Here is a 25,087-nt window from a genome sequence, read left to right as displayed (position 1 = left end):
GTTCTCAGTTGGTGGGGAGAACATGTCGCCTCTCAGGGGACATGTGTGCCATGTCTGAAGACTGATAAGTGTCACAGTTGCACCTAGTATGTAGAGACCAACATCCTATAAGAGACAGGGTAGCCCCACCCCTAACCTCCCACCTCGAAATGAAGAACTGCTTGGCCCAAAACATTAATAATGCTGAGGCTGAGAAACCCAGATACAAAACAACATGAGTGGCAAGTCAAACAGAGGACACGAGCAACTATTTCTTCTTCAATGTGAACTTATTCTTCTCCATTCCTTACGTTTCCTTTTATGTGAAGGGTGCCCCAACAGTCTATGATCCTTGGCCTCTCCAGCCCCTCACTAACAATCCCTTGGGATTGGGGAATGCCTATGGAGTTTGGGTTTTTGTTTTTGTTTTTTTGAGAGAGCACAAGCAGTGGTGGGGAGGGGAGAGGGAAAGAGAGACAGACTCTTAGGCAGTCTCTATGCCCAGCGAAGAGCCATCATGGGGCTGATCTCATAACCCTGAGATCACGACCTGAGCCAAAATCAAGAGTCAGATGCTTAACCAACTGAGCCACTCAGGCACTGCAGGAAGTGCCTAGGAAGTTTGGAAGAGGAAACTGAGCATGTGCAGCCTGACTCCACCCTCTCCTGCTGCTTGGTGGGGAAGGGTGCGGCTTATGCTTCCATCTGCTCCCTGCCTGGAGGAAAGGGACTTGCCCCGTGGGAAGGCAGGCTGGCAGTGTTCCAGTGCTGCCTATGGTGCCGGGAAACTTGTAAAAGAAGAACAATATTTATTATTTTATTACTGTCTCCCTTCTCTCAGCATTGTTTGTGATATTTATTCAGGTCATCCCAAGTTGCAACAGTTTGGACATTTTTATTGCTGTATAATTCCCCATTACATGCATCGTCTACAATTCCTCTGTTCTACTGTGATAAACATTTGAGTTTTATCTCTATTTTTTCTATTACAAATAATGCTGTTATGCACATTCTTGTACAGGTCTTTTGGTGCACACACATAAACATTTCTGTTAAGTCTTATGCTGGTGTCTTTAAACCTTAGGCACTAGCCACATGAGATTTTTTTCTTTGTCAGGCTAATGCAGTTCACAGAATTTAGGCAAGAAAGTGAATTGCTGTTTATTAGGCTTTCCTGAAATCTCAACAATTTTCAAGACCAGAGGCTTTCTGGCTGTGTATAGGGGTCAGCAAGTGAACTTCAACTGACTCCTTCAATGTAGAAAGTGCATCCCCTCTGGTGGTTAACTCATTTTTCATTACAACAAGGAGATCTAGGTAAAAAGGAAAATCCAAGAAAGGTGGTTTTTCCCCCCCACCTCCAATCTTTGCTTTGGAATTGAGGCTTGTGCAGGTGCAGTGGAAGAAATGATACCTATTTATACAGTGAAGGGTGACTGTGCTGAATAATTGTGATGAAAAGATACAAAATGATCCTGTTTTTAAAGAAATGAAAGAGGAAAAAAAGGTCAAATTTACTTACCATGATGAACCCTATGATGGCTAGGAGTATTAATAATCAGTTCCAAAGGACCAAGGTTATTGATGACCTGTTTAAAACAAAAGCAATATTTTATTTATACACATAGGTATCAGTAAATGTGTATATATATATATATATATATTCACATTAAAAGCTCATATGGATTAAAAGATATTTCAAGTTTCAAGGTTGGCGTCAGAGTCAGAAGTCTCTCTACTTCCTGGTGTTCATATAAAAATAACAATAAGCTGCGGGGCACCTGGGTGGCTCAGTCAGTTAGATGTTGATCTCTGGATTTCAGCTCAGGTCATGAACTCAAGGTTGTGAGATGGAGCCCAGCATCAGGCTCACACTGGGCATGGAGTCTGCTAAGATTCTGCACCCCCAGCCCCACACTCCCCCGCCCCCACGCCTTGTCCCCTCCCTCCCCCACCTCTTGTGCTCTCGATCTCTCTCTCTCTCAAATAAATAACAGTAAGTTTCTAACTCTATACTGAGGGGCAGTATAGTAGCAGACAGGTTAAGAGTTAGACTGCCTAAATTCAGTTCTTGGAACCTCCATTTATTACTATGTGATCTTGGGAAAACAGTTTAAGCTTTTTATAACTCAGTTTCCTCATTTTAAAATGGAAATATTAAAAAATATCTACACAATAACATTGTGAGTATTACAAACAGTATAGTATTTATATATCACCACCGCTAAGGCACACTTCTCTCAGGTCTCATGTCATTTCATGTTCTTCACCTTTCAGCTGTGTCTTTGTTGATTTATGGAACTAGTGCATAACTAGGGAAGGGAAAACATAGTATTACACTGGCTTTCTGGTTAGTTGAGAGTCGGTTTCACCCAAAACTCAGCCATGTAACAACAGCTGTTACTGACTGCATTAGGGCGATTCTGCTTATTCAAATATAATCCTGAATGGTCTTTCACCTGTAGATGCACCATCTTCAAGTCATTTTAGAAGCACAATTAAAAGTCAAATATATAAAGGGTCCTGTTTTGTGTTTTGAGTTTTTTGTTTGTTTGTTTTTGCAGTTAACGACCCTTCAAGACGTGATCTGTAACTCTTTAATAAAGGTTCTCTCCCAACATTTCTCAGGCAGGATCTCCGTGCCAGAGTTTGCAAAAAAGCAAGGACTGTGGGAACCAGGTCGGTGTCATAAAAAAGAATAGCAGGCCATGTATAAGACATTTGGTGTGCTATAAAATTAACTTTAGGCAATACAGAACCCTTTTAATTTTGATTACATATTCTTCCATCAATCATGGCAGATAATAGAGTGTTTAATTATGATCTAAATGGATTTGTTAGAGCCTACTAATGACAAAATCAATACACTGTTATATTTTAAGAAATTACTCATCCCTAGAGTTAATTTCCATTTAGAGGATACATGAGGAATAAAGGAATGAGTTAAATGACGCTCAAGGGGAAAAAACATTCCCTGACAATCATGACACTGACATGAATTGGCAACAGGTCAGTGGTACAGGGGAAAAAAGAGAGAGATGGGACTGCTCAAGATAAAGATATTTAAGTTACAACCAAATGGACTGTGGTGATCTTGTTTTGAATACTGATTCGAACAAACGAAACAAAAAAACATTTCACAGACAATGAGGATTAAGACAATGATTATACACAGGGTTATTACATGATAAAAAATACTGTTTTTATTGCAAATTATGTTGGAATTGTCATCGTGTAGGAAGATATAATTGTTTGTTTAGAGTTGTATAACTGAAGTATACTTGACATGAGATCTATATTTTGCTAAAAGATACTTGGTAATGCATTAAGAAAAAGAAAAAAGGATAACTAGTGAAAATGAATCAAAATCACAATGATTTTTTAATTGTAATGATGGATACACATAAATGCATTCTATTATTTTCTCTACTTTTCTGAATGTTTGAAAAAATTTAAGATAAAATTTTACATAAAAGCAATTACTACTCTAGTAATACACAGTAATGCTCAGTTAGCCTTAATAAATCTCTAAGTCCCAAACAAATTTCTATATGGCAATTCCTTATATAGAGGAGTTTAATCATGGTTTGGCAATCTCTGACAGACATTAAAACACTCAGTTAAAATTGCTCTGCAAATGTGAACAGCTGCAGTAGTCACACTGTCCCCAGCTTGTGGAGTCCTGTACCCTCTTGAGGTAGAAGCAGCAGCAACGTTGCCACATGGCGGTCCTGCAGCTCTCCAGAGGGCAGGTGCCACCATCATCTCCTCATTGAACCCACTGTTCACACACTTGAAAGAAGCAGTACTTGCCTTCCATACTGCTGCCAAGCTTCTAAGGGATTTTCAGTTTCCATTATGGAACAGACAGAAATGTCTGCATGCAAAGGATGTGTAATATTTTGTGTCCTATATTGATTTAGCCTCCCTCCTTCCTTCCCTCTGTCCCTCCTTTCTTCTTTGCCTCCTTCCCCCACTCCTTCCCCTCTCTCTCTCTCTTCCTCTCTCTCTCTTCTATTTTGGAGTTTTATCACCATTTTAAAATTATTTCCTGGAGAAATATACTATGAGCTCCAAACAACAGACTTTTTGGTTAACTCATAGAACAGAATTCATATATACCCGAAGAACTATCTGTATTTTTTTAATTCCAGGAGTTCAAAATACTGTGAATATGTAGCACTTACATCAGACTATATTCCCATCAAATAAGCCACAAAAGGTATTATCCCACAAATAGAGTACTAATGACCAGGGATTGGGAAGGGAGTTAAGTAGAAATAGTCCTGTATTTTATTGGACTCCACTGCTTTGTACTTGGTGGAAAAATATTTGTTAAGAAGAAGAATGGTGATGGATAGAGAACAAGAAAGTGGGGTTTCTCAGCAGTCAGAACATTGAAATCTGATGCTCTGTTCGGGCTTTGTATCTCTGGCAGGGAACCAGATGGAAAAGGAGAAAACCATTTTATCCTTGTTTGTCTCTTTGGTGCCTAACATATGTTACAAAAACAGCAACAAAAGGGGGTGGAGGAGACTACACTGACCAGCTTCTGCTACCCAGATGCATTTCTGATCCTTGGTCCTGGCATGTGTGCAGCCAGATTTAAAGCCACACAAATGGTGAGTGCATTCAGATGATTGGAGCCTTGGCTGAGCGCATTATTTTTTTTTTTTAATGTCAAGCACTTTTCCTCAAAGAAAATCTTTTGCTCCTACAGGCAAAAGCATGGTGATATCAATATTGAAAGTCCCCTCCCCCTTTTCTTAAAGTTAAAAGCCAAGTACAACACAGGCAACCACAGTCAAATTTCCTGGTAGTGCCTGTGAGTACCTTGGAGCCGAGGAAGACCACCTCAGTGTGAGAGATGATTCATCATTCAGACAGCCCAGTCAGAACCTCTCTTGTAGAAAACACTTCTGACTCAATCATGGAGAAGTCATCAATAATTAATATGGGTTGAGCATAATGACTTAATTATCGCCCACTTTTGCAAATTCAGTCATTTAGCAATTCAACCACATCTAGCTTTGAATCACTTCCTGAAAATATGTTACTGTGGAAATAACTGCAGCTATTCTCGTTTTTAGAAAGTTATTTTTCTGTCTTATTTTTTAAGATTTAGATGATTTAATTTAAATGATGGAATTCTATAACATACAGAGGACTTAAAAATCTTATAGTCCATATTCTGTTATTTTTAAAAAAGCATAAAAACCAAAGCTCAGAGAAGTTAAATTATTAGTACAAGTTCAAACAGCTTGGAGGAAGCTCTAAAGTCTTCTTGATTTCAACTCAGGATTCTTTCTATTTTTCTATTATATTGCTTCTAAGAGATATAGAAATATTTCCATCAAATTAAAGTAATTTAAACTTTTAGAAGTTTCATGACAATAACTAAATGCTTTTTTACTACATTCTATTCAAAAGAAATCCAAATATTTATAAAGAACCTAGACACTTCAGATTCTAAACTGCCCCTCATGGGATTTTAGGCACTTCTACTGTTTCTTAGGTCCCCAAAGCAATGGTCTAAGTCTTGTATGCTGTCATTTTCTGTCAGGGTTTTATAAGCTGAGAATCATGGATGCCTAGAAAGGCTATGCATGGGCTTCAGAAAGTCAAGGACACCCTTAAGTGTTACACCAAATTTTATGAATAGGTACCATGAACAGGAGGAAACTACTGTTTTCATCATATACACAAAGGGATAGATGAGTCCTCAGAGGTTAAGAACCAATGTTCCAAACAAAGATCTTTAGATTATGTCTTTTGCCCTTCTTATTTATATTGTGTTTTCAGTTTCCATACTAAAAACTTGGGTGCTAATTTCTCAGCCAAATTTCAGAAACAGTAATATAAATGTTTTTCTGCCTATTTCTTGAAATCATTGTTTCTCAAAAGGTTCATTTCTTGAGCTGTTTTTGTCTGAATAATAATAAATCATTATGAAAATGGCAATTTTATAATAATAAGCTTCATCCCTTCTGTTGATTGCATTTTATCCAGAAGAAGCGCTCTGCATCTTTTGCTGTACTGGCCACAAACTCATGTCTCTCCCCACAGTTCATGGCAGGGGTGGGGAAAAGAGTTAAATATAAAAGCAAGAGAACAGGGTCCATAAGATACTTTCATCTTCTCATCATGTCATTGCCCTCATCAAAAATAAAGTGAACTCGAATGAAAGGCTCCTCATAATGAACTAAATAAAGCCCAAAACATGCCAAATTCAAAGCTGTTCAAACTCTTCCTCAAGAGGGATTTCCAATGTTCTCTTTCTTCTGCCTCAAAGACCTTAACCTCGCTTCTCGACCTGTTGGAATCCTGCTGTTCCTTTAGGTAGGGAATCCCCTACCTCAATTTTGAAACACTCTTCTTGATTTTTGTAATGAGAATTTTGTTTGCCTTTTTCTGAATATGTACTGAGACATCACTAATTTTTATGTCATGCTATTCTGATTTCTAGTTATTTGTTTTCACTTCCTATACAATATTGTAAGTTCAGTGAGGACACAAACAGTACCTTGCTCCTCTTCAAGGTTCTCACAGCACATGCAACATTGCCTTGCATATAGTGACTGCCCAACAAGGTTATATTGAACAGATAAATCCACCTCATGGCCTTCCTCACCCTTTTACAGTAGTGGTTCTCAAATGGGGATGACTGTGCTCCCAGGGGACTTTTGGCAACGTCTGGAGATACTTTTGGCTGTCACACTGGAAGAAGTGCTATTGTAACTTAGTGAGTAGTGGGTTTTAGTGCTGCTAAACATCCTACAATGCACAGGACAGTATCCCAACATTGATAATGCCCTCTGCTTCATGCATGTCTTGCTGTGCTTCAGTCTTTTTGCAATTCCAGAGGAAAGCATTGCATAATTCCTGTCTTCTAGTTTGGAAATTGGAGGGAGGGGTACATTAAGGAATGAGCCTAGTGGTCATTCCCAAGGCTAGAGGAAAAACATGAATCTGGACTGCCTCGGCCTTAAAGCCCAGAGAGCAAATCCAAACACGATCTATGATCTAGTGAATTGGAAAATTAAGATAAATAGCTAAAATGAAGGGGCCAAAAACCAGTAACAACAAACAGACAGACAGACAAAAAACAGAAAAATAGAAAATCACAGAGTCTAGATAATGGGATACTTGAATTCTGGTGATCATTGGCAGGTGAATTTTTTGAACTATTTTTATGTTCTTTCAGTACAGGTTTGTGAGGGCTTCATTTTCAGTTAAAAGGAGCCAGAGATACAAAATACAGTTTCCATATCACCAAATGATTCTGAAATGTCCTTTGAGAGTCCTTATGACCCTTCCTCCCTCTTGCCCTGCAGTCACATTTTGAGTGAGTTGAATGACTGAAGAGGCCTAAAGGTTAGTGAAACTTCCACTGTATTTAGGTTACCAGGCGGGAATAATTTTGCCCTAGAAACTGAAAAAGTAAATAAGTATATGTGGCAAATCAAATAATTAAATGTCTCCTATGAATTGGTTGCAATTAATTCCTTCCACAGTGTAGCTCTTAGGAGTTTTCTGATTACCCTACATCACCTGAAAAACATACGTTAGTAGGTCTTTCCAATTGAAATTGAAAAATCACTTCGAATTGACTTCTGTAAAGCATCAAAATAAATGTTCTAAATTCATATACTGTCTAAAATTATTTCCTATAAAATTAACATTTTCTATTCTATACACTTCTTAGTTATTTTCCCTGATTCTTCTGATTGGAAAATATTAACTGCTTAGGTTTTTGTAGTTTACTTAAGAGTGCAGAAATGATTAACTAATACACAAGTTGGAAGGCCAGACTTGCTTTCAACAAAAATTCAGTTAATTCAAAACAAAATAATTTTGTTTTTATGAATTGCTTGGAAAATTGCCTCTTCTCACCTCACTCTGACTATTGATGTGGAAGAGACTTTCTAAATCCATTTTAAAAAGAAACCTCTTAATTCTATTCTTCTGTCAAATTTTAGCATACTACTTGAAATGTCACATTATATTTCAGTTTTTCTACCTGCAAATCGGTACTAAAAATACTGGAATGTATTATTGAAAGACTGTAGGAATATTTGTAACCACTTATTTTCCAAAAAGAAAGCGTGAACCTATAGTTAATTATACATTTCTTTCCAATTAAGACATGCTTACAAACATTCATGTTTCCTGTCTGAGAGGGAAAAAATCATAATAGGGAAAATATGTCCTAAGAAGCATGTGTTTTACAGAATACTCATTAACAATGAATGTGCCTCCAATATGACAGATGCTAAGGAGTGACTGGGCTGAGGGTGAAGTGAAATGAAACTCCATAGTAGGAAAATGCCTGCATTCAGATGAGCATAGGTTATAGGGACACCATTAACTCTAACTAGTCAAGACTTCTTCACAGCATCATGCAGGATTGATGTTCCAGGGACCCATACCACTGTGGGCCTCCATGTTTCTCTGCAGTCAGTATTTAAGGGAAATACTAAGCCAGTTACTAATACATTTATCATTTGATAGACAAACCACTGTTATGTTATATTTAACTAAGAATGATATGGTTGATATGTGGTCTGAAAATGGCAAACTTTTCAGGTAGATTAGTCACAAGATTCAATACAAACCTAAGTCAAAATTAAATGGACTAATAATTATACCATGATCAGTTGTTTATTTTGTGGTAATTTACCTTCCTTCCTTCCCTCTTTTCTTTCTTTTTCTTCCCTTCTTTTAACTATCTATCAACTAAGCATGTCTGCATGTACATTAATAAATAAAAAAATTTGAAAAATCTTTTATTTGGAAAGAGCTTTACAGTAACTAAAGGCTTATGCACATCTTTTGAAAAGTGGTTATAAATATTTCCATGAACTTTCAATTATATATTCTAGTATTATAGCTATATTTACAGACAGAAAATCTGAAGGACAAATTTATCAATGGATGAATCAAATAAATTTATCCTTATTAAATATATTTATCATATATACTAAATATATATTTATTTAACAATTAACAACTATTTTAAGTCCCAAATTACCAATAAGGGTTTGCTATTACCATTGGAAGCAATGTTTCAGATCTATACAATCTCTATTTATAAATTTTTATCAAAGTTTCTTATTAAAAGATAGGTGCATAACAAGCCCACCAAGTACTCTCTTCTCAGCCAGTCCATTTATCCTGCAAAGATTATTGAATTTCTCTGGACTTTTCTAGGTTTTAGAAGTAAAAAGAAATAAACTGATACACAGGTACTTCCTGCAGGAAGCTTTACAGTCCAGTGGACTTTCTCCACTGGACTGTAAGTTAGAACTGTTTCAGAAAAAAAAGGTTTTATAAAAAGTTTTCTTTTTCAAAAATTCTGTGTACTTTTGAGAAGGATGAGAAAAGTATTCATTTTTTTTTCTTTTCAGTTACCATTGCACAATATAGATATTTGAACTTAGAATCCATTTGAATTTATAATTGGCACAAGATTACCTAATAAGAAGCAAGTTGAGTTATTTTCTAGGTCAAAAGCTAAAAATTACCTTTAGTAAAAATATATGCTTTTATCTAGCCCCCTAGAGCGCAGCTTTGCAAAAAATGCCACTGATGGTTCCTAGAGAACACTGTAGAGAGATCTCTTTTGTTCATAAGGTTCTTTTAACAGTCACTATGTGAGGTTCACTTATTTAAGAGGTATTTATTGAGGCTTATTTTATGAAAAGTCCTGTGTTAAGATCTTTTGAAAGATCACAAAGTAGAACAATGGAAATTACAATTTAGTTGCAGGTAATCTAACCATTTCTTAAAGTTACAATGAGTGACAATGTCAGTTGTTATTGGTTGAAAATATATAGGAATACATTTTTTACTATCAAGAAATTCTATAGCAATTCCTCATTTAAAGTTTTAGGAAAAGAATAAAAGCCGTGAACACTACAAGTTAACATATTAAAATAATTTTACTTCTTGTTCTGAATTAGTTGATTTTTAAACACTCATTATTCTCCTTGTTAAAAACTTAATCAATCTGAACATTTATGGATGAATTTATATTGTAGAGCATCTGGTGATGAAATGTAAAAATAAAATCTTAATTACCTCCCCCACTAGTTCTGCTATGTTAATTCAAGACAACACACTCAAGTATTTAGACAGATGGTGGCGGCGGCCATATTAACCTCTGATTTCTCTACAGGGAAGCAAGAGAAAGCAGAGCTCTTAGGATGTGTGCTTGTCTGCCTAGTTTCACACTTTGAAATCCTCGACAAATGCTGATTTATTCACAGCCAAATGTTTTCCTATCTGATTAGGCAGCTTTCTACTTCAGTAAGCATGTAATATGGAGGTAGCTGAATTTCCACACTGAGGAGTGAAAAAACAATATTTATAGTTTGGAAATAAAACAATCTGGAAGAATCAGGACTGTTGAGATCATAAAGAGCTTCATAGGGAGTAAATTTCTGATGAATCTATACCATAGGGTTAAAGAGTTAAAAGCTTAGTTTTAAGAAGAATGAGACTAGGCTATGTTTATACAATAAACAGCAGTTTTAAAGGACTGTGTTTATAATAAATTATCTTGAAGGCTGATTCTTGTCACTTATGATCGTATTATTCCTCAAACAAGAAGACAAGAGCTAGACAAGTAAGCATTTCATTTGAATTTGTCTCAGCTTACATTTTAAATAACGCTTTTGACTTTTCCTTGGAAAATGCATGCAAGTAGCTACTGAATGTGTTCCTTCAAAAAGAGGTGGATTCCAAGTGACATTCTTTTTTTAACAGCAATTAAATTGACAGAAGGGAAATAGGAAACGTTCATAAGCATAACCGTATAAAACTTCATTCTAGTGTAACACAAATTTTATATTTATCAGTTTGGGTACTCAGGGAGAAAAAAAACCACATTATTATCATTAGTTGTAACATTATGTTAAAAAAAAAAAAAGGTAGCTAATAAACTGAGGGGTTAAGCAGTCCTTGTTTAAATATCCAGTTCAGGCAGTCTTATAGTACATGCTCCAAATACATAACTCATTCTAAAACTCACTGCATTTTGATTGCTATTATAGTAATATTTCCAATTTCAGATGTGGCTTCTACATTCATTAATCAACAAACATTAATGTATTACTATGTACCTGGAATTACTAAGCATTAGATACTTCCATCCATAAAACATATAAATCTGCATTACAGAGTTTACAATCTCACATGACAGATCCCCTAATCGTTACCCTTTATAAATTTTGGTGTATTAAAAAATATTTGCAAGTACTAATCTTTTAAAGTCAAATAGAGAATGGATTTTCAGTAAGTAGATTAGAAGCTACAAGTATCTGTCTCAAGTTCATTGGCCCTGTTTTCAAATCAATTGTCTTAGTCAGTTCGGGATGCTGTAACTAAGTACAACATACTGGATGGCTTAAAAAACAAACATTTTCTTCTCACAGTGATGGAGGCTAGGAGGTCCAAGATCAAGGTGCCAGAAGATTCAGTATTTGATAAGAGCTACCTTCTTACTGTATCCTCTCTCTCATGTCTCTTCTTACAAGGTCAGGAATCCCATCATGAGGATTCCGCTCTCATGACCTGATTACTCCTAAAACCCTCATTTTCAAATATCATTACATTCAGGATTACAGCTACAACACAGGAATTTGAAGGAAGACAATTCAGTCCTCTCTGATCTAAGTCTTTGCTATGAAAACTTGTTTCTCCTGCTCCTCTCCAATACACACATATATTGTAAAAAGTCTAGTTAACAAGATCAATTCATTCATTAATTAAAAAGATATTTGTTGATGGCTATCCAAGTTCAAGACAAGGGGAAAACAAAGATGAATAAAACATAGTCTTCATCTTCAAAAAGTTTACTGTCAGCTCCCATATTCATGATGCTCAAGCTTCCTAATATCAACGTTGCAGATTCCCACCCTCACTCAGAGATTTATTTATATTCTATGGTTCTTAGAAGGGGTCTATCATTCTATATCTTGAGTAAGCACCCAGATAATTCTGATACATGCATGTGTCCCATCCAACTCTGCCTTTATGTACCAATTCTAATATGTAGTCTTATGACTTTTATCGTAATAACTACCATAATAACTAGTATTATTTTCCTGACTATACATTTAACATATGTTATTTCATTAAGCGTCACCACACTCTCATGGGGTGGGTATGATTACCTTCACTTAAAGATTAGAAAGCAAGGTCAGAGAATTTAAATAACTTTACTAAATATTCACACCCATCCTTCAGCAAGCATTTCTTGAGATTCCACTATGCAGGAACCCTTTTAGGTTCTGCAAACATAATAGTGTACAAACCTCTAACAGAGGACAGATTTCTCTTTGATTATACAACCTATACTCCTAGACATTATGTCTTATTACTCTCTTCTTCTTAAAATATTTTTCTTTTCAATTCTGTTAGGAGACTCCCAACTTATTCCTTGTGCCGGAAAGCCTCAAATTCCAGTTCTTTCACAACAGACATTTTATTTTTTTTTATTTTTATTTTTTTAAAGATTTTATTTATTTATTCGACAGAGATAGAGACAGCCAGCGAGAGAGGGAACACAAACAGGGGGAGTGGGAGAGGAAGAAGCAGGCTCATAGCAGAGGAGCCTGATGTGGGGCTCGATCTCACAACGCCGGGATCACGCCCTCAGCCAAAGGCAAACGCCTAACCGCTGTGCCACCAAGGCGCCCCCACAACAGACATTTTAAAATAGGGATCTATGAATTTTTAGATAGTTCACTAATGAGCTTCAGGAAGCTCAATAAAATAATTTTCTCATGTGAAGTTTTTTCCTTTAGGAAACAATCACTAGAATCTAACAGATTCTTGAAGGAAGACATGATCCTCAAAATGATAGTAACAAGCGATGCCAATTCAGGTCATCAGACTAGAGTAGTCTCTTTGTCTGGCACAGAGTAGGCACTCAAGAGCTATTTTTTAATATATGAATTTCAAAGAGATTTGCATATCTAATACATTTGGGAAAACACTACAAAATTACACATAAATAAGTTGAGGGTGAATTATCTTAAAAGGTAACTATAGAATAGAAAAAAGATCACTTCTACAGGGAACATGTATAGGACTTGAAGACAGGCTATAAAGGAGTTCAAAGAGTTAAAGGTGACATCAAGGTTTGATCATGATGTTGACTTGAAGTAGCAATGGAAGTAAAGAAGAAGAGCAACTGACTTGAGTCATAATGAAATACATTTTAAACATGGTAACTCTGGGTAGTGTTAAGTATTCCTGTGAATATGTTAAGTGAGACACTGACCTTAAATACATAAGAGTTAGCATTAGAGCTACAGACTATGTAATTAAATTACTTAGAGACAACATGAAAATGGTGAAGTAAATTAAATTCTAACGAAAGAAGAGCATTAAGAGAGAACTGGAACCTGAAATTCAGGGAGCGATAAAAGGGACTACGGGAGTAAATAGACAAAAGTGCTATGAAATGTCTCAACTTATTTCCAGGACAGAAGGCTTATTAGGTAGAACTGAAATAAGCACCTGATAGATAAGAAGCACGAAATTTGATTTTTGTTAAAGTAAGTATTTTTTAACAAATAAGTATTTGTTTTAAAATATAACTACTTCTTCCTCAAATTCCTTAAAATTCTAAAAGATACATGATCATAACCCTTAAAAATTTATACTATATTAGGGGACATACAGCATAGCTATTTTCCAGATGTAAGTACAAATAAGTATACACATAACAAATTTATTTACTTATTATCAACAAGAGTTATAAGTGTTTCTATAACACTGCTATATGTATTTATTAAAGTTTATATGTATATAATATACGTACTTATATACACAAATATATGTTCATATAATAGATGAGCACATTTTGTTTTTTCTTACCAAGAAACTCAGAATAATGGGAGAAACAGAGTTTAGCAACAAATACAATATAGATGTGTAAGAAGTAAAGTTTAGCATTATTAACTGGATGCTTTCCATAAGCAGGAACCAATGTGTTATAGTATTCATTTCCCCCAACAGAGCTTACTCTCATTCATTAACTGCCAATGTGGAAACGGAAATAAACACAGCACGTAATGTAAAGAAAAGTGCACTTGTAGAGTTAAGTATGAGGTGAAAAAAAGACATTCTGAAGGAAGTGGTAATCCAGTTGCATCATGAAGAATGTTTGGAAAAGGTCATCAACAAAGAGAGCATGTATAAATACAGAAAATGAGTAAGTGTTTGGTGTGCTTGAAAGCAAAATGCAGTGTGGTTTAGCTGGAGCATCTGACTAATGGGATGAGAATGGAGAGGTAAGCAAGGGTCATTTTTTAAGAACCCTGAAATCCATTCATGAATTTAAGGTATTTGATTTTGTCTTGGAGGCAGCAGAAAGCCATTCAAAACTTCCTACTGTGGATATTTGTTCTTATGTTGGCAGTGCCTGATATAATTGGGTTTCTAAAATCATCACCGGGTCGTTGTATCTAAATATTTGGAAGAGAAAAGAGTCTGTAGGAAAAGCAAAGAATAAAATTCTATCATAACCATCTTTGTACTGGATTGAAGGAGCATAAGCTAAGGTGAGGTAATAGAATGGAAAGATTAAAAAAGATCAAAGAACTGTTTAGGAGGAAAACGAGTGTATAATACTTTAAAAGAGTGAAAGGATGAGCTATTAACAATTATGCCAGGGAAACAGACATATATTGGCGTTGTTCCAAGTAATCTAGGTCATCTCTAAGAAATGTAAAATCAGTGATACCAGATTTCAGAGGAGGAAAGGAGAAAATAGTTTACCAGGTTTTGAATTACATATCTACTACTAATTAGCTACATTAGGCAAGTTATTTAATCTCTACATATTTCAATTTCATCTCTTTGAATGGGGAAATAGGATTGTACGATGATTAAATAAGCAAATCTTATTTTTAAACATTTTTTTTTATTTATTTGAGAGAGAGAGCATGCACAAGCAGAGGGGAGAGGCAGACGGAGAGGGAGAAGCAGGGTCCCAGCTGAGCAGGGAGCCCCACGTGGGGCTCCATCCCAGAACCCTGAGATCATGACCTGAACCAAAAGCAGACACTTCACCAACTAAGCCACCCAGGCACCCCTAAATAAGCAAATCTTATGAAATACTTAGCAGTGACTGACACTGTGGTGTCAGTGGTCTGAGCTTACTTACTCTTAATAGAAGAGACACTTTATGAAGAACAAATTTGAATTGGGCCTTAAAGAACATATAGAACAGCAAAATGTAGAAAATATGAAAGAAGTTAAACAGTAACTATTATATAGCAGATGTATTTGGGAAATGAAAAATAGTCAACTTTGACTGAATTGCACAGAATGTAAAGTAATAGGATATACACAGGAAATCTATTTGAAATCTATGAGAAACATAAAATTAAAGCAATTTAGATTTTGCTCGTCAAGCAACTGAACATCACCAAAGGACTTTCAGTAGGACCAAACTCTGAAGATAGATTAAATTTTAAGAGGGACAAGTAGATGTGTATAAAGGTCACACAGTAATTTGGCCCAGGCACGATTACAACAAAGTTCTGTCTTAACTAACCAACAGCTTTGATCTTTTTTCACTGTGCCATATGGGTTATTTATGAACCCTGTTACCTCCCATCATGGTGAGGTATAACCTCACTGAGATATAACCAAATATATTGTTTGAAGAGGAAGGGTGATAAGTAGGTAATGGCCAAAACATAAGCTCTGAAGCCAATTGTGTTACCTTATATAAACTGCAGAATCTCAATATTCTTAGCTTTAAAAAGGATAGTGTTTGCTCACAAAGTTGGCGAATATAAAAGTTCCAGTTTCCTGAAATTGTCTATTAAATTTCTGGGATAGCTTCCCGTTGAATGTACTTCTACATGTAGCCTTAAAATAAAGCCTCATTAACTGAGGTTATTTGAACTTATATTCATTCTTTACAAACTATAAAAGTTTAATTGACCTTTAGTGATTCAAATTACTTTACAGGAATTAAATGAAAATTTTTTGGTTAGCATATACTGGATGTTTAATATATGGTGGCTATTATAACATTAAGATCAGAAATGGATGAGAACAAGGAATCTAGAGCCTGACTACTTGGTACAAAGCCCAGCTTTGACACTTACCAGTCCTATGATGCAGGACAAGTTACTTAGTATACTTAACTTGAGGAAATAGTATTATCTATTCTATAGACTTGCTATGAATATTTAATGAGACAGTATTTGTTAAAACGCTTAAAATACTTCCTGAAAAAGTGAGTTCTGGATAAGTAAATGACATACAAAATGAAATAAATAAGAGACAAATTAACAGAAATGTCATCTCTTCGAGTTTTTCCTTGGGACATATCAGACCAATGACAAATATCAGTAACTGAGAATCTGTGGCTTGGGATAACTGTAACTGTTTAGTCTTCTAAAATTCAGTCATTTTTAAATATCTTTTGAGCTACTTTTCCTTCATCCAGAATATTGTCTCATTGTTCCAGTCTTTAATTTTTTTTGTCCCTGGTATTACATGCAAGACTACGAATGACATAGACACTCAATGGATGTCTGTGGGATATAATAATTAAAATATTTAAAAAGATATTTTGAGGGGCACTTGGGTGGCTCAGTCATTAAGTGTCTGCCTTCGGCTCAGGGCATGATCCCAGGGTCCTGGGATCCAGCTCCTCATCAGGCTCCCTGCTCGGCGGGAAGCCTGCTTCTCCCTCTCCCACTCCCCCTGCTTGTGTTCCCTCTCTCGCTGCCTCTCTGTCAAATAAATAAATAACATCTTAAAAAAAAAGATATATTGAATTTGGCAAATTTCATAATTTTCTACATTGATTAGTTCCTGGATTAGAAAAAAAAGATTATGACAAAAAACCCTGAACAATGCATTTCATGATCAGAATCTCAAACTCATAAAGATACACATTTTTCTAAAGTAAATTTGTGCATTATTTTCTTAAGTCTAAAATCCAACTACATTTATTCATATTAATAATTCATACTAACCAAAATATGGACTGCATCAAAATTATAAGTTATAAAATATACATGAATAATCATAAGGATGGCTAGGAATTGTTAGTGACATACAATAAAATAGATATCTAGATTGCAGAAAAGATAAGAACAATAACAATAGTACTACAAACATCTAATCTATAGATTAGAATATGAACTATCTTTTTTAATAATCAATACTATGTATTGTTAATATCTTTATTTTATATAAGAAGAAACTAAGGCACAGCAAGGTAAAGTAAACTGCCCAAGGTCATAGTAATAGTAATAAATGAAGTCAGGACTTGAGCCCAGGCAATGTAATCCCTGAGGCCACAAAAGGAAAACACAGTTTACATCATGCAAAATATTACTTACTTTTCTTTTCTTTTTCTTTTGTAAATAAACTCTACACCCAATATGGGGCAGGAATTCACAAGCCTGAGATCAAGAGTCCCATGTTCTATGGACTGAGCCAGCCACGTGCCCCTACTTTTATTTATTTATTTATTTATTTATTTATTTATTTATTTATTTATTTGAGATAGCAAGAGAGTACAAGCTTGGGGACAGGGCAGAGGGAGAGGAAGAGGGAGAAGCAGGCTTCCCGCTGAGCAAGGAGCCTAGCCTGGGGTTCCATTCCAGGACCCCGAGATCATGACCTGAGCCAAAGGCAGACGCTTAATTGACTGAGCACCCAGGAGCCCCACTTTTATTATGTTTTTAAAAAAGCACTTGAGATGAATAACACGTGTTATAATATTCATATTTTAGTTTTAATAATTATAGTATGTGAAATATTCAATAATTATCTCCCCAAGTGTCATCTTTATGCAAAATAAATATTAATTTGTTAATGAAAAAGCTTTGTCAACTAGCTTAATAATTCTAATACATTTCCCATGTACACAAAGAACAAAATAACAGCTACAGAAATCTGAGATAAACTAAACGTGTTTGTCTGCAATCACGGCTTAAAATTCATGTTACAAATACTATATATTTTATACATAATGGTTTAATGAAATAATAGGATGAAACAGATAAACATACTTAAAACTACATTTTTACACAAGACTGGGTCTTGGTAGAGTCCACAAGACTTTGAAAAACAGATAAATACTGCTAGACTTCCATGAAAATCATAATGTTGGCTACAAAAGGGGCATAAGCAAACCACTCTATTAGTTGTATGAAGAAATGAGATCTAAATCTCTGCCCATGCTGCTACCACTCTATTGTTTTTGCTGCTATAAAGTTACGTTTTCCTATTCTTTTCTGTAGCTCCTCATTTCTGTAAACTTCCAGTTCTTATTGTCTCTTCAGTTCCGTAGCTTCATAATTCCACTACTATCTCTTACGCTTTCTAATTTTGCACATTGCATTCCTGCAGTTCTATCTTCTAATTTCTATTGATGCTTACTCTATAGGTGTGTCATATATATATATATCCCCAGAGAAAAGATCTGATTGGAACAGTTGTATGAGCATAGTGTTGCTGATGAGAAGAATTTGTTTTCCTCATACCTTGTCAACTAGAGCTCTGATGGTAGTGTTTGTGCTTGGCGGATATAGTTGGCTCTGTAGGATTCTAATCGAAGGACGCCCTAAGGGCATGTCCTCATTGCAAGAAGGGGGTGGGAGTGGGAAGAGCTGAAAGTGGAACTGCCAGTCTCACTGAGCTAGGATCAGAAATCAAAATCTGAGACTGTACGAGTCAGTGGAAACTGAAAGGTTTCTTTCCAATAAAGAAAGGACCCACAGAGGGAGAAGCCACAATATCCTCAAATGAATCTCCTGACTCTTGAAGTAAGAGTCTTGGCTGACTCTTAAACATTCATACAAATACTCATGCATACGAAGAGGCACTAAGGAACTTGCTGAAAAACTAGGTAGGTAAAGCTAGAAAATTGCTGACAAAGATCTCAACCGCTGCCTGGTGCTCCTAAGAGAAAAAGTAGAATGCAAATCCCACTAAGTTAAAGTGGCTTTGTAAATACTACAGGCATTTCATTAAAAAACAAAGAAGATATGGGACACCTGGATGGCTCAGTCAGTTAAAGCATCTGACTTTGGCTTAGGTGGAGACATCGGGATCCTGGGATTGAGCCCCCCCCCCCCCAATCCAGCCCTGGTGGCAGTGAGCCCCACCTTGAGCCCTGACTCGGGCTCTGTGCTCAGCAGGGAGTCTGCTTCTCCCTCTTTCTCCCTCTGCTTGTGTTCTCTTTGTTTCTCTCTCAAAAAATAAACAAAATCTTAAAAAAAAAAAAAAAAAGTATAGTTCTTGCCCTAAGATTAAAGGCCACCAATTAAAGACCACCAAGGATAATGAATATGCCCCAGGACTAAAGACCATACTAAAAGTCCCAGGTCCTATCAAAGCCTCCAGAAATGCAGGATAATTAGCTAATTATTTCACTGCCTCCTACAATAAAAATAAGAAAAGGTCAGAGGAATATAACAGAATCTAAAATCCCTACAACAAATGTGTCATGGAGATTGGCATATAACAAGAACACAACAACAATAATAATAATAATAATTTACTAGACACGTAGAGAAGGAAAATGTGATCCATACCAAGAAAAATGAGTCAACTGAAGTAGACTTGTACATGACTCAGATGTTGGAATTAGCAGATGAGAATTTTAAAATAATTCTTAAGATTGAGACTTAAAGGAAAAGACAGTCATAATGAGTGACAGATAATTTTAGCAGAAAAGCAAAAACTATTTATAAATAAAAATGGAAATTTGAAAATTTAAGGCACAATATCTGATGTGAGAAATCCACTGAATGGGCTTAAAAGTACATTAGAGAGAGCAGGTGAAAAGGTAATTAAACCTGAAAACAAATTAATAGAAATTAACCAATCTAAACAAGGAAGTGAAATTAAAAAAAATAAACAGCATTACTGTGATATGAATCAATATCAAAGAGTCTAATAAACAGGTATTTTGAGTCCAAAGAGAGGAGAGAGAGAGAGAGAGAGAGAGAAAGGTGTAGATACAGTATTTAAGGAAAAATGGACAGGTTTGCTTGTTTCAAAATTTGACCTAAAATATACTATCTGTGAACTATAAGCAATGAGGCAGAAAGAAAGAGAGAGAGAGAGAGGGAGAGAGAGAGGGAAATATATGGCATAAATAAAGGAAAGAAAGAAAGAAAACTATCTATTCAAAACTACACAATTGTCCATAAGGAAGTCCTGGAGGATTTTTAAACAAATTATTGTATCAACTGTACAAACAAGTCATCATATTAAGCTATAATATCAATAAAGTGAGGGATTGTTATAAGAGGAAACAAATCAATGGAAGAGAATAAAGGTCTAAAATCAGAGCCGACCACATATGGTCAATTTCTTTTCAACAAAGGACTCACGTAATCTAATGGCTGAAAGAAAGTTTCTACTCTTAAATGGTGCAATATTACGTGGGTATTCATAAAAATGATAATCAGAGTTCTTAGAGAAAATACAAAAAACAAACAAAAAACCCCCACCTAAACTAACCATCAGAAAAAGATAAATTAAACTTCAAAATTCAATATTTTTTTCAAAAGTAATAAAAAAGAAAATGAAAAAGCATTCTACAGGATGGGGAAATATAATTGAAATACATATATCTGACAGTGATTTATATCCAGAATCTATAAAGAATTCCAAGTCACTTGGGCAAACAACTCAACAAAAAATAGATAAAAGCTTGAACAGGCAGTTTATCAAAGCAAATACATCAATGCCCAATAAGTACATGGAACGCTGCACAACATCATCAATTATTAGGGAAATATTACCACAAAGAGAGAGCTCCTTGCCCACATTAGGATGGGTAAAATTAATGTTAATATCTCATTCTAATCCTTCTCCCTAAGTCATCTCAAACATCTCTCTCCTGGGAAAAGATTTGGCTACCTATCTGTACTTCTAGAAACATTTTGTGCATCCGTGAACATTTAAAACATACAGTTGTTTCCCTTTTCTTAATATAAATATTAGCATACACTATACACTGTTATTTTTTTAGATATCTGTCCACATTAGCACACAAAAAGATTGCTCGTTTTGTTTGTAATGCATCATATTCCATTTAGGGGCTTCAGTTCAGCACTATAAAATCCTTGAATCATATGGGTTCAAATCTTCGATACCAAAGAATTATTTCTCTTTTATATTTCTTTGCACAAGCGTCGACTGATATGTACGTGAACAATGACAGCAAATCAAAGGTAATAGATAATGATAAGGTACTAGATGTCACCATTACTATTGTACTGTGTGAATCAACTAATACCCAAATATCATCTAAAATCTCAAAAAAAAATGACATTTCACAGCTCTTAACTTTAAAACATGTATTAAATAATAAGTTTTTCTAGTCGCCTTTAGTAAACTCAGAAGAAAAGGGCATCACTATATGCTGCAGACACTTTGGATGAATGAACAATAAACAAGAACAGAGGCAAAAATTAAACAACAGAGTACAGTTTATAGCAGAAGGTTTTTGTAACTTTCAGAAGAGAAAGGGAATGGACACTGCTGTGTCTTCATCAAAGTAATCCAAAAGTAAACAGAAAATTTCATTATATACTCTTTAGTTTTCAAAACATGTTGTTACTGTTTTGCTTTGTTGTGTTTTTTTACTTTCTCTTATCCTAACCTGACTGACGTGAATGAACCCGTCTTCATGCTGAGAAAATCAGTACCTCCTTAAGGCCAAATCCCCCCCAGAGTGAAAACTGATTTCACGGATGTCAGTAGCCATGAAACAATTGAAAGAATCAAACCTCCATTCAGGACTGTTCAGGACTCTTTGGCCACCATTTGCATGTGTACCATGGCTGACGTAGTGTTTCTGTGAAAGGAGTATGGTTTCTTGTACTAAACTTTGAAAAACCACGGCAATAATATATATTTTTTTAAAGTTAAGTCCTCTCCCTACTCCAGTTCTCGATTTCACTTGCTCCTCTCTCCAGAAACAGCCGCTATTACAAATCCCTTGGTTCCGCTTCCTGTATGATTCTGTTAAACAAGTGGTAGTTTGCTGTCTATAATAATAAATGCAATTAAATGCACAGCTGTAAAAAAAATTATAAATGTATTCACACCTAGTAATAGAATTTAAAATTTCAAAAGCCAAACCTCAATTGCAGAAAGTGTGTTCTTGCTTCCTGTGCAGCTCAACTGTAGTAATTATACATGATACAGTACTTTCAAAAATATAAAGTACAACACAAGTGAAAGGTTGTAATGTGTTGCTTTTGAGTTTGGAAATGAAGCCACGTGGAGGTCCTGAGCTTAAAAGAAATGTCTCACCACTGGCTTTCCCCCACTGCCCCTTTACATACTGCAATGAAACTCAAGCTCATAGACCTCTCAGAGGGGCACAGGAAAAGGCAGAAGTTACTTAGGCACCATTGTTCTGTGTCCAAACTAATACCTGACCCAACACGTGGTTTGACCTGTAGCAGAGCTGCTATAAAAATGTAATTCTCCTTTAACCCCTCCATGTAAATCATCAGAAAGCTTTCCTCTACTGATTTAAACAAATTTGGTCTTTGACCTCTACAGTCAGAATTGGCCTCAACAACTCTTTCAGATGGTTGTCCTATTGACTGCTTGATGTATGTCAACTGCCATAAAATGCAATGCTGTTTCACCACAGGTCTTCAAATAATGCCACATATGTCCAAAGTCATAGTAACAGTCTCTTTATTCCAAGTAGAGCAGTAGCATGAAATACTGCAGATTAATGAAATAATGCACTTTGTTGTATCAAGCTTTGGTATCGAATGCAGCTGTGATTTGCGGTATTGTTCAACCAGCTGCAACACCTGTCAACGTGTTTCCTACGGAACTTCAAAAGGCTTCCAACAAATGCCAAATGCTTTGAGAGGTTCTCATGTGTATAAGTAAAAATTCTTCTGGGTCTGTGATTTTTGGTATTTAACAACCAGAATAGTACAATAGTTCATAAAACGATCAGTTACTTAATGATCTATCTGCAAACATTCGAATCTGACAATTTGAGATAGCACAGAAAACCCAAGAAATTATATTTGCTCACTTTTCTGGGGAAAAAAACCTAAACAAATTGAACACTCTAAATAAAACCTAAACTCTAAAATTGAAGCAAGATTTCCAATCAAATGATATTTTCACAATTTCTTTTAAGCATTAAACTTTTTTCAAGGAGTTCCCACTGATTGATATATTTATGTGTGTATATGTATAAATATGTACATTAAAATGTATCAGTATTGACACATAAATATTGTTTATTATTATATAGTAAATTATAGTATAAAATAATTATTTTAAATAACATTTATACTAAATAAATAAAATTACATATATTTATAAATATATAAAAACTTATATATATATATAAATTTATAATCTTTAATTTGAAATGAATTTCAACATCTCTTAGTAAACAACATTTAATAACTGTATTACAGGAAGATATTGTATTGAATATAGTATTAGAATGTTTTGGCACTTAATAGTTCAAAAATTGTTTTATTTAATTGAGACCAACTGGCCTCATTGCTTCTTATAAACTTTGCAATATATATTCAATAAAAAGGAATAAAAATGAACAGATGTTTCTCCTTAAAGAAGGCAGACAAAGATTTTTCTTACACAATAAATCAGCTGCTAGTGGATTTCCAGGACATTGCTTCAGGCTAGCTATTTAGGTATAAAACTTAGAAGAAAAAAAAAAAAAAGTTACCTCTGTGTGGATCCAAAACTGGTAGAGAAGATTGAACTGAAGATGAACAGCATATACTGAAGGTGGTATGAAGAGGGCCAGGGGAGAGTAGAATATCTAAAAAATTAAAAATTTTAAAATTTACACATATTAATTCTCAACATAAAATACACTTTTACTAATGGTTCAACATTATGAGTATAAACTTCATTGAACACACCTTATTCTTTAGCAAATACACCCTATTCTGTATATTTTATTGCCACATTTGACTTTGCAACATTAATTTTCCACATGGTGATAAAATTACAGACATGTTGGGGCTAAGTCGACCAGACTTTTAGTTCACATTTAATATTGTCTAATTAAAATAGCATACATGGTGTGTTATTTCCTTAATCTTGAAAAGGTTAGATGTGTTTCCTGGAAGTAAACAGGTTTTTCTTATACACACAAATACTCACTTTAAGTTAAAAAAAAAAAAAAAAAAAGAAAGGAGCATGTGCCTTTATACCTTGATAGCTCCCCAAAACTGTATTATGACCTGGCATGCTTAGTGATAAAATGAAATTATAATTTAAAAAAGTAACTTCGTATAAGAATATAACAAGAGGACAGAATACATTTTCTCTTTTAAATATGCTTTTATGTGGTAGAGCACGATATGTCCTAATTTCTCAAAGTTAGTAAGGAAGAAGCTATGCTACAATGCCATAGTGGAAACAAATTTTAAAGGTCCGTATTTCCTAACAGACGGAAATGCCTCTGCCTTGGAAAAACAACTTATGCTTAAACCGCAGAACTGGTTAGAATCAACTAATAAGCACAATCTGCTGTGCTTTCCTAATGACTTTGATCTTCAAGAGTGATTTCATGTTGTAAGAAAACATTTCATTAAATGAAACACTAAACAAACAAATAAGAATAAAAGGAATCTTTCCTCCATTTTACACTTTGGATTTTATAGAGTTAATATTTCCAAAGGACTAGCTCTTTTAAAAACATTTCTCCTGAATATTAAATTTTATTTCTAAATTACTGTTAAAGCTTTTGTTCTCAGGTCAATATCATTTCAAGTATGTTTAGTTGTGATGATGCATTTGAAATTGGACATTTACATAAACTCTTCTAGTTTTTGTTTTGAACCTTAAGTCATGAAAAATCTCAACTGTCATCACAAGCAGGATCACTTTTATTATTAATAAATGAATATTTATATATTCAGCAATGGATTGGATTAGTGAGCAACAAAAGAATACTGGGCTCTTTTTCAAAACATCCATTTTAAGTCTTGGTTCTACTACAGAATCTCTCCATGATGTTCACAAAGTTCTTAAACTTCTCTAGGCTTTAGTTTTCTCAAACGAGTGGTGAAGGAGAAAACCATTT

General features: G+C 34.9%; 1 protein-coding gene across 1 annotated transcript in view; it reads right to left on the bottom strand.

Moving 5' to 3' along the window:
* AGMO (alkylglycerol monooxygenase) overlaps positions 1–25,087 on the bottom strand; it is a 370,563-nt gene that overhangs the window by 184,557 nt on the left and 160,919 nt on the right. Inside the window, exons 5-6 of the mRNA XM_008686354.1 lie at positions 23,720–23,815; positions 1,502–1,568 (exon numbers count right to left, since the gene is read on the bottom strand). Coding sequence (XP_008684576.1) covers positions 1,502–1,568; positions 23,720–23,815 — 163 coding nt within the window. The remainder of the gene's footprint in view (positions 1–1,501; positions 1,569–23,719; positions 23,816–25,087) is intronic.

This window comes from Ursus maritimus, unplaced genomic scaffold (assembly GCF_017311325.1).
Source record: "Ursus maritimus isolate PB19 unplaced genomic scaffold, ASM1731132v1 scaffold_3, whole genome shotgun sequence".
Taxonomy (NCBI): domain Eukaryota; kingdom Metazoa; phylum Chordata; class Mammalia; order Carnivora; family Ursidae; genus Ursus; species Ursus maritimus.
Note: the sequence above shows the minus strand (reverse complement) of the source record. Positions and strands in the feature narration are given on the sequence as shown.